This window comes from Trichosurus vulpecula, chromosome 7 (genome assembly GCF_011100635.1).
Source record: "Trichosurus vulpecula isolate mTriVul1 chromosome 7, mTriVul1.pri, whole genome shotgun sequence".
Taxonomy (NCBI): Eukaryota; Metazoa; Chordata; class Mammalia; order Diprotodontia; family Phalangeridae; genus Trichosurus; species Trichosurus vulpecula.
The window spans coordinates 35791962-35802766 of NC_050579.1; the positions used below are offsets into that span (position 1 = coordinate 35791962).

At 49.6% G+C, this 10805-nt stretch overlaps 1 protein-coding gene across 2 annotated transcripts in view; it reads left to right on the plus strand.

Annotated features, from left to right (window-relative positions):
- Positions 1–9860, plus strand: part of PHF12 (PHD finger protein 12) — a 33395-nt gene extending 23535 nt beyond the window's left edge. For both annotated transcript variants that reach the window (XM_036768650.1, XM_036768651.1), the window contains 9 exons: positions 291–455; positions 1821–1979; positions 2565–3348; positions 4711–4836; positions 5472–5615; positions 6532–6630; positions 7443–7525; positions 7997–8135; positions 8648–9860. In XM_036768650.1, coding sequence (XP_036624545.1) covers positions 291–455; positions 1821–1979; positions 2565–3348; positions 4711–4836; positions 5472–5615; positions 6532–6630; positions 7443–7525; positions 7997–8135; positions 8648–8982 — 2034 coding nt within the window. In that variant the 3' untranslated portion in view covers positions 8983–9860. The remainder of the gene's footprint in view (positions 1–290; positions 456–1820; positions 1980–2564; positions 3349–4710; positions 4837–5471; positions 5616–6531; positions 6631–7442; positions 7526–7996; positions 8136–8647) is intronic.
- Positions 9861–10805: the final 945 nt, after the last annotated feature.

Consider the following 10805-nt stretch of genomic DNA (forward strand, 5'->3'; position numbering starts at 1 on the left):
CCCTCCATGGAGTCGGGAGCACACCCTCTTTTCTTCCCACCAGATCTGGGAGAGGGAGGGGAAATGACCTGCCTATGATCTTTTCACTTTTGAGAGGTCATTTTGACATCGAAGCAACTCATTTGCATTGTTAGGGACATTTCAGAGTCAGTGTGGAGAGGAGGTGGCTAAAGAAACATGTGTGGCCTGAGGTTTTCTTTACTGGAGCACAGTCTCCTCATCTCAAAGCGTGTTGAAACGAAAGAGCCTCTTGGGGAACCACCATGGAGGTCTCTCTGTCTTCCCTCCAGCTGAACCAGAAGAACATGACCTTGAGCAACCGGTGCCAGGTATTTGACCGATTCCAGGACACCATCTCCCAACACGTGGTCAAAGTGGACTTCCTGAATCGCATCCACAAGAAACACCCCCCTAACCGCCGGGTGCTTCAGGCCATCAAGAGAAGAAGCTTGAAGGTAAAGCCGTGTCCTTAGCGAGCAGGGGGTTGGTCATCTCACCCGGCTTTTACCGCTTCTCTTCCTTGCTTTGGCCCCATCCAGAAGTATAGGAAGGGACGGAAGAGAATGTGGCTCAGTTTTATAAACTGAGGTTCCTTGTATTGGCCACGATCACACAGAAAGGGGGCAAAGAAATTACAAACTGCAAAACCGAGCAAGAGAAATCCTTTTCTTCCACTTTGCCCAGGAAAGGATCTGGTTGTGGAAAGTGGTTACAGACACTCTTTAACCTCTTATCTCTCAGAAACCCCACTCATTGTGACCTTCCAGGTTAGGAATATCCCAGGAGGGCTATGTCCCTATGAGAGCTAGGAAAAAGGAACGGGCTTTCTCTCTCTAATAACCTCCCAGTTCTATCTGCATGCAGATTTAAGCTGCAGTACCCAAATTCGGCCACTTGGTGGCAGGCATTTTAAAAAGTGCCCCTCCCTCCCTAATCTCTTCTGGCAGAAAAGACGGTGATTTTTCTATTACCCTGTGTATGTAATACAGAATGCAGATTAGTGTTCCATGTGCTTCTGACCATGCAGACATTTGTGAAGAGAAGGTAATCACATTTTTCCATAACTAAATTACTTCAAGTAGATCATTATAATTTGGAAAAATCTAGATTAAATTAATTTGGTAAAAGCATATTCAAAGAACTCTTCAATGCTGAACCCTTGTGGCTTAGGATCCTCCTGTCTGAATACAAGGGAGGTGGACTGAGTGACGTCCCTGAGTCTTGTCTAGTCTGTTGGATGGTTTCCCATTCTCAGGCCAAAATCTCAGGGCAGTGGCTGGCTGGATGCCCAATGCATAGGAAGGTTTGAGAGTGAAATTAGATGGACGTTTTGCTAAAAGAATAGTATTCAAGAGCTACAATTGACATTTTTACTTTCACATTATTGGTAAGATATGTTTTTGGTTTGTTTCATTACTTGGTACATAGCCCAGAGGAGCATCAGAAACTCTTCCCCCTACTCGTGTCATTATCACTACTCCTGGAGCCATTTCAGGTCTGTGGCTCCTGTGTTGGTAGAAAGTGACCCTGTTCCTTTATCCCATATGTCAGCTCTCTAGCATGTTTGCAGAGGCTCAGATTGAGGCTGACGTGGACTTCTAAAAGCCCTTCTTCCCAGGGAGGGCCAATTAGAGAACATCAGCTTAATGGCTTCTGCGGGTTCTTTGTGACCACACACCTAGAGCCCTGTGCTGCCTTTGCAACATATCAACACAGTGCAAAACCTGCCACACTGGTACAGCCTCAGTCACCTCTTGGCATTCGGATATGGGTATTTAAGACCGCAATGAAAATGGCCTCCACTCTCGCCTCCCCCTTAGGTTCCTGATGCTATAAAATCCCAGTACCGATTTCCGCCTCCGCTGCTCGCACCTGCGGCCATTCGGGATGGGGAGCTAATCTGCAACGGGGCGCCCGAGGAGTCGCAGAAGCACCTTTTGAACCCTGAGCACTCTGCTAGCCAGGCAGAGCAACAGGAGGTGAGTGAAGGCCTGGAGGCTGAGGCGTGCAGGCACAGTCATGCTGCGCAGAGGGCTCCTGGGAGCTGAAGCTGGACCTAGAGAGAACAGGAAGCCCTGTAGATATGGTGGTCTACTGCCCGATACAGCTCATTTTTCCTGCCCCCACCCAAAGCCCACATGCCCAGCACTTTGTAGACTCTTAGTAGATCAAAGGGCAGGTACCTTGAACTCTGGATCGTATTGAGAGAAACAGGTGCCTCTCTTAGAGCTGGAGAAAACAGACAGTGTTGGCCTGAATGACAGACTCCTGCAGAGCTCCTCCCTTCATCTGTCACCATCCTTCTAGAATACCCGTCCCCCGAGAGGCCTCCCCTCCTGCTCATCTCTGCAGAGTCAGAAGGGATCCCTCACGAAGGCCTGGAAGGTCGCCCAGATTGTGGCTGGGACAGAAGGTCCCCAAGGGTCTGCTCCCTAGTGCACACCTCCCTTGAGTTTGCCCAGCAGTGCCTGGGGCCTGGCCCCCAGAGCTGCTACCCCCACCACAGCCATGGGGAAGCACGGCCCTCACCTCCCTCCTGACCCGCCTTTCCTTTCTGTTTGCAGTGGCTCTGTAGTGTCGTTGCACTCCAGTGCAGCATATTGAAACATTTATCTGCTAAGCAGACCCCCTGGCATTGGGACTCTGAACAGACAGAGAAGGCTGACATTAAGCCTGTCATTGTGGCTGATGGCTCAATCACCACCTCTCTGCAGGCAGCTGACAAGGCACCCACACCATCCCTTTACCCAATGTCTTGCCCCTCTGGGATTACCACTCAGAACTCCCTGAGCTCATCTCCAGCCCCTGAGGATGTCAACTGCAGCTCTTGTATGGACAAATCCAAGAAAGTGGTGGCCTGTGGGACCTCTAATGGGCCGACAGGCGTGGAGGTGAAAGCCAATGGGCCTCACCTTTACGGTCTCCCCCCAGATCCCCCAGACCCCCGTCGGCTCCAAAGTTCTGGGACCACTCTCCCAGTAGTTTCCCACCGGCAATCGTGGCCCCGGCCCCTCACCCCGCCAGCGGCGGGGGGCCTTCAGAACCACACTGTCGGTATCATCGTGAAGACAGAGAACACCACTGGCCCTGCTTCATGTACCCAGAGGAGCTTGGCACCTATCCCGAGCCTGCCACCTTCCATTCCCAGTCCTTGTGCCAGCCTAGAGACCACCAGCACTTTGCAAAGAAAGAATGTTCAGACACAGATAGGACCCCCACTGACAGATTCGAGGCCGCTCGGCTCACCCCCAAATGCTACTCGGGTGCTCACTCCCCCCCAAGCAGCAGGAGACGGCATATTGGCAGTGGGAGCCAACCAGCGATTCTGCTCACCAGCGCCATCTTCAGGTGAGTGTCAATGGACAGGGGGATGAGTTTTGTGCACTACTTGGTAAGTAACAATAAACTCATGGACTTTGAAGGAATTCTGGAAACAGTCTTGTCTACAAAGCACCGTTTCCTCCTTCCTCCCTGCCCCCTTCTACCTCATCTCAGCAGCCATTCCCACATGCTTCACTTAAGGGACATGGTTAGAGCCTAGGTCATAGAGTGCAGGCCATCTGGGGGAGGGTGGAGGGGAGGGAGCTCAAAATCTTATAAAAGTGAATGTTGGAAACTATCTTTACATGGAATTGGAAAAAATATGGTACTATTAAGTGGAATAAAAGGAAAAAAAGGGACATGGTTAATTTGTCCTCACTTTGCAGAAATAGAACCCTGCACAGTTCTAACATTCGTCAGCCCAGATCTCTCGACCCTTTGGCTGCCTGGTTCTACGTACTTAGCTGTGTTTGTGCCTGGAGACAGGCAGTAAGATCCTTTGAGCCATCTTTCTTGCTCTAAGGTTCTAGGTAACTCCCTGAGCATTTCACGGTCCAAGAAGGAGCCTGTATCCATGCCTTGGAAACTGATTGGGAATTTGCCCAAGACTTCCCGGGGTTGACTCTTTATAAAACTTCCATATCAGTAAAGGAGGAAACAGAAATTTTTTGAACAGCCACACAACGCTGTTGGCTTCATCCAGAAGCAGACCCATGGATGTCTGCTAAGAGTCCACCCAGAATCAAGGGCAGAACTAAGATTTAAGCCTTCCCTAGATAATTCTAAATTCCAGGAATGAGGGAAGGAAAAAAAGAAACTTTCTAGACAGTCCTGCCCCTAGAACCTGGCTTTCACCATCTAAGAGAATTTCAGCACTTTCTCCTTTCCTCCAGAGTAAGACTTCAAATCCTGGTAGAATTTTAGACTCGTCTTTCTGGGTTCAAATCTGGCCTCAGACACTTAGCTGTGTGACTGGGCAAGTCAGTTAACCCTGTTTGCCTCAGTTTCCTCATCTGTAAAATAAGCTGGAGAAGGAAATGGCAAACCACTCCAGTGTCTTTGCCCAGAAAACCCCAAATGGGATCACAAAGAGTTGAACGTGACTGAAAACCAAAAAATTTTATGCAGCTTCATGTAGTTTTTTTCAAGTCTTAACCAGGTGGCCCCTGCATGAGAGACCCCATACCCAGGAATAATTGTTCATCAAAAACTCCTGCCCTTCCAAAGAACAAACATCTCAGTTTGAAGGACTTAAAAATTATTTGCCTGCAGTAACTTAAAGTCTTCGGGAAGGAGAATGGGGTTTCCTTGGGTTGGCAATCAAGACCCAAGCAAAGAACAAGGTACTTTAAAAATAACTCTTAGCTTTTCTTCCTGCTGCATCTGCAGATGGCAAGGTCAGCCCTGGCACATTATCCATAGGAAGCGCTTTAACCGTACCCCCTTTCCCGGCCAACTCTACTGCAATGGTAGATCTCACCAATTCTCTTCGAGCATTGATGGACATCAATGGAGGTGAGTGGGCAGCTTCTGAAGCTTAGATGACCTTAGCAAGGAATCCCAGGGTTGTTTCCTTGAGACTGGTAATTAGGGCTGTTGGTATTTTATGTTTCTGAGGCAACAGGGACTAAAGGCATAGGGGTAGAAGGAATGTTCCTTTGCCTTCCCTCTTCTGGGGGACACCTGCAGAGACTAGGGAATAGAATCCAGTACCATGACCCCATAGCCCCATTTATTTGGAACCTCCAGGGTCCATGGGAGAAAGTTCCTTTGGTCCAGTAACCAAGAGGGGAGTCCAGGTGGTTGGTACTGAGGCAGGTAGACAGGGAAAGGGCATTTGGAATAGGAATATTGGCTAATTTTATTCTGCACGTTCAGGTTACCTAACACCAAGCCAACCTTATCCTAGAGACTACCACCATTTTAAAGCCAGAATTCAGAACTAGAAAGCAACTAGATACTCCAAAGGATTCAGGATAGCTTCCCACTCCCCACCTAGTGCTGAGGTCTGAGCAGCCCTCTTTTTGAAGTTAGGCCTACATATCGAAGTGGCAGAACTTCAGAAAATCTGAATAGACTAGGAACCCTCCCACTTGTCACTTCCTCCTTCCCTCCCCAGTTATTTGTTGACCCATCTGTTTGCTTAACAGAGATTGAGATAAATATGCTGGATGAGAAGCTGATCAAGTTCCTGGCTTTGCAGAGAATACATCAGCTTTTCCCTTCCCGAGTCCAGACTGTGGGTGGCAATGTTGGGACTCATTCACTGGCCCCTGGGGGGCATCATACAGAAGGTAGGTACATGATCTGCTCCGTCCATCTAAGCAGCTGTCCTTCCCTCCCTGGGCAGTCTGAGCTCTTTGAGCTTTTACCAAGATTGGGGTTTCTTGCTGGGCTAGAGCATGATGGCAACCCCAGCTTTCAGATTGGACTTTGAGGCTTTCCTAGTCCGTTGGAAGTTGCTTTCAAGATCAAAGGGATGCGCCCTGAGACTTAAACTGAGAAGCCATCAGCAGGCACAGATGACGGTCACCAGCCCATGCTGGCCCCTGTGATGTGCCTGCTCTGATGTGCACGGCTTCCACAGACACTGGGAGTGGGCAGGGGCAGGGGGAGGGGCAGCCCTCCTCTAGAGGACAGCCAGGGCTTTAAGAATTTAGGGGAGGGAGCAGTGAGCTGAAAAAGAAGTAACAGTGTGAGAGTAGCTGGCATTTACTTAGTGCTTTAGGATTACAATGTGTTCGACCTCATTTATTTCATTTGATTCGTTCAACAGCTTTGTGAGTTAAGCATCAGAGATACTATTAACCCCATTTTACAGATAAGGAAACTAAAACGGGTGGCGGGGGGGGGGTCTGCTCAGGACCCTGGCCTCCTATGAATTCTTCCCAACCTCTTCATATGAGACCCCTCCCCTTGAGCCTTTGGAAGCTTCAGAAAGCTGAGCCATCATGTAGCTACACTTGGCTCCCTGCAGCAAAGATCAGCTTGGAGAATTCTTGACCAAAAGCCCTAAGGCGTTTTCCTCAGAAGGGGCAATGGATTTATTAGTCCTCTGTCTCAGAATATAAGTTTAGTGTGGACTTTGTTTACCCTTGCCCTCTGAGCCACAAGGGAAGCTGAGATTTTTAATGGCTCTGGCCTCTGAGTGATCCCATCCCCTTCTCTGTGTGTGACTGTGTGTGTGTGTCTGTGTGGTATATGTTGTAGTACACAGAAAGGAAGTGCAAGCCCGGGCCGTATTCTACCCCCTCATGGGTTTGGGAGGAGCTGTGAACATGTGCTATCGAACCCTCTACATTGGAACAGGTGAGCAGTCCTGAAGGAAGAGCCAGCCCCAGCATGGGGAGGGCAGGAGGGTGCCCCTCCCTGGGGATATGTGCATGGCTTGGACAGGTGTTCATTCAGCTAGGGAGCCCAAGTAGTAGAGGAGAGGGGCAAGTGGCTGCTTGTCCATCCCCACTTAGGACAGAGCAAGAGAAAATGGGCTTGAGTGGCAGCAAGAGGGATGGAATTAGACTTAACTTCTGGACATTGAAACTGGTTAATCACCACAAGACGTGCCCGAGGAGGTTGTGGACTCTACTATCCTAGAGATCTTTTAAGAATAGGTGAGACACACACATGCGCAGACCTCCCCAACCCGGCCTTTATCTACAAAGGGGTTGGCTATGTTCATCTCCAGAAGGACCTTACTGAGACCAGTTGCCCTGCCCTTCTAATAGATACAATTTAATAGACCTTTCACTTCTCAAACTGTGTCCCAATTAAATACCCCGTTGCTGAGACATCTCCTTCCTCTAGCAGAGAATGGTAGACAAATGTCCCAAAGGATATTTGGTGGTCCTTGCAGTTTCCAAGAGGAGAATTAGAGGGGACCACAGTTTCTGTTTACTTTCTGTGCGCCCTCTGACCCTGAGAGACCAGAGCAAACTCGCAGCTTCTGTACCCAGCAGAGGCAGCTAGCTACAGACACAGCTCCCAACCTGGGCCCCTCATAAGGACACAAAGGCGGGGACCCTCAGCTGCCTCCTCAAAGCCTATATTGGTATTAACCCAAAGAACTCTCTCTTGCGACCTGTGTTCTATCTCTTCCTCCCATCCCCACCACCTCGCTGCAGGAGCCGACATGGACGTGTGCCTTACAAACTACGGTCACTGTAACTACGTGTCTGGGAAGCATGCCTGCATCTTCTATGATGAAGTGAGTGAGAGCAGGCACGGAGGCTGAAAGCTGATCTGTGCAGGCCTAGGGCACCCCAGGGTCTGGCTGGCCCCCCAATCATACTCCTCACCGAGTCTCCCCTTCTGGAGGCCCTCTGCCCTGGCCTGTCTGCCCCTTCTGAGCAGAAAGAAGCAGTCAGCATCTCTTTCCTGGGAGAGCCGGGCAGGGGCCTCCCTGCTGGGAAGGAGAAGAGCAGAGTTAGAATTGGGCCAGCAGGATAGCCCAGGAGAGCCTGCCATTGGGCCTCATGGAAGGTCGGGTGACTAGTGACCCAGAGCTACTGCCTCTGCTTTGGAGTCGGCCAGTTTCGACTGGACCCCCAGAGTGTGTGCAGCTGGAGGCAGGGCCCCGCCTGTGAGGCTCTTAGTCTGGGAGGGTGAGCGACACAGCCTGGGCAGGTAGCAGAGCTCTGTCCCCAGCTTGATGAGCTTATGTCTAGTCTCCCCTTAGAACACCAAGCATTATGAGCTGTTGAACTACAGTGAACACGGGACAACGGTGGACAATGTGCTGTACTCCTGTGACTTCTCAGAGAAGACACCCCCCACTCCCCCCAGCAGTATTGTTGCCAAAGTGCAAAGCATCATCAGTAAGTTGGACCCGAGCCACCTGACTGACTGGCCCTGGACTAGGGTCTTCCTACCTTAGCTTAGAGTCCACTTGAGGAAGATGCTTGGGCTTCCCCGTATTTATCCCTTTATCTCCACCCACGTTCTCCAGGTTCTCTCCTCTGGCCTTACTCTCTCCCTTCTTTAGGATGTCTATAGCTCTGGGGTTTTGGTTTCTCTGCCATGTTAGCTCTCCCTCTTGAGGAGAAGTTCTCACACCAACTCCCTTAAACACATATTCCTTCTCCTTACCCTTCCTCCAGGCCCCACACATCTCCCTGCCAATTTCTGGGCCTCGCCTCTGCCCACGTGACTTCCCCCACACGGCTGCCATACACCGTGACTTCTGCATTGGCCCAGAATTCCCCATCCAGCCCTCTTCTCACCCCTCAGAATCCGTGCTCTGCTCACTTAATCCCCAGTGAGTCTGCTGCTGCTGGGATGGGCCTGGGCCTCCTGTGCCCTCCTCCTGAGCCCCATTTTCCTCTCATAGAGCGCAGAAGGAGCCGGAAGCAGGAAGAGGATCCCACAGAAGAGGCGGCTATGATGAGCTCCCAGGCCCAGGGACAGCCTCGGTGGCCGTGTAACTGCAAAGCCAGCAGCTCAAGCTTGATCGGGGGCAGCGGGGCCGGCTGGGAGGGCACGGCCCTGCTGCACCATGGCAGCTACATCAAGCTGGGCTGCCTACAGTTTGTCTTCAGTGTCACAGAATTCGCAACCAAACCACCCAAAGGGGATGCTGCCCTCCTTCCCGACGGGGGCCTGGCCGAGAAACTCTCCCTCAAGCCTCCCCAGGGCCCCGTGCTGCGCTCCAACTCGGTGCCCTAGGCCTGGGTGCAGGCGCTCCGCCCTGAGACTCCTCCAATACAAAAATGTACAAAACCAAGCCCGGGGTTTTTCTATCCTCCACCAGAAACTGTTCGACTACAACCTTTGCATGAAATGAAGAAAACCTTTGGACTCTTTTTTTATCCTTTTTCTTCTTTCTCAAGTTCTAGGGGGCATTTGCACATATATTTGTACTCGACATTTCATGGGAACGGGGCAGACCAGAGCTCGAAAGAGCTTTGGGGAGGGGAGGCTGAGGACCTGGACACTTCCTCCGAAGCAAAAATCAAGATGGACCCTGCCCCTCCTCCCTCCCCACTCCACCCGCCCACCGTTGTAAAATAATCAGAAACTTGTTCTATTTTGTGGCAGTGACAATAGTTTTATATTAAAAGAAAAAAAAATACAGTTTTCATACAGCAAAATCTATACAATATCATTGTTTTATTTAATATAAAGATCGCTACCCACTCTCCTCCCATGGCTCCTCCTCCCCCTGCTGCGGTTGCACTACAGATAGCCTACTGTGTGTTGTGGACAAATGGAAGATTTAACTCTTTTCTGGCTGTCCATCCTGTTGTATTTCAAATAAGGAAAAGCGTATTGGATTTTGTGTAAATACACCCAGTGATGGCATTTTTTTCAATGTTTTTAAAGCTGTGTACAGTACATGTGGTAGGACGTTTTCTTCAAATTGTCTATTGTAGCAAAAACGTTTTGTCGTAAACCTGTTTTTGTCTCTTTTTGTTCTCTTGCCACTTCTACCCTCAACCCCTCTCCCCTCACGGCTAGTACCAATGTACATAGTAATTGTAATGTTTTAGACTTTACAAAAACTTTCCTGTATTCTGTATATAAAAAACCAAAAATACTTCAAATCATGTTTTCTGCCTGTCTGTCATGCCTGTCATCACCTTGAGAAGGGGGTCTTCCCATTCTCCCTGGCCAAAGATGGAGAAGATGAGCCCTTTGGACAATCTTCAGCTTTTAACATCCTTCCTCCCAAGAGGAGATTTGTGAATTTTGAATGGATGAGAAGGGAAGAATCATTGATTTATGTATCATTTGGGATGGGGGCATCCTTTTGTTAAAGGTCTTTGGGGTGTTAGATGTCAGAGCTTGTGAGTGGGCTCAAAGTAATCAAGCTAGACCCCAGCCCTAACCCTTTAGAGGAGGGGTAGAATTCTGAGGGTTTGTGAACTTGGATGAGGGGAAAAATACGTCTTTATTCTTACTGACCTTTGGCTTCCTTTGTAATCCTGTGTTTTTCAGTCGTTTAAAAGCATTATTTTGAGAGGGGCTTCAAGGGCAAGACTGCCAAAAGGGTCCATGACCCAGGAAAGTTTTAGCACGCCTGCTTTGGAGGAAGGGTGTCCAGCCGACCTGCACAGGAGCGGAACACCTGTGTGGAAAGCCCTTTGGATTCATTTGGTGATTTGGGTTTTTTAAATAACTTGGTTGACATAATTTCTGTTGCATTAATGTCATTCTCCGAAAAGGAAAACTAGAAACAAACCTTGCTGTCCTAGCAGCCCTGATGTGGTGAGCACTGAGGGATCTCTGTGGGCAGAATCTCAAGAGTTAGAAGGCTGACCCCACCCCCTGAACAGGACCACTCTCCCCAACAACCATCCCCATCCTCCCTCCCAACTGAGGCAATCGGTCCCCTCCCCTTCTTGCTAGTTGTGATCGCTAGGACGTTCACCTTCCCTGAAAGTGAAATTCACAATTTCCGCGGGCTGTTTGTAGTTTTGTCCTCCACAACTTTGCAAAATCCCACTTACACATAACTTTTCAAGCATCTTTGAAGGAAGCTATATTAT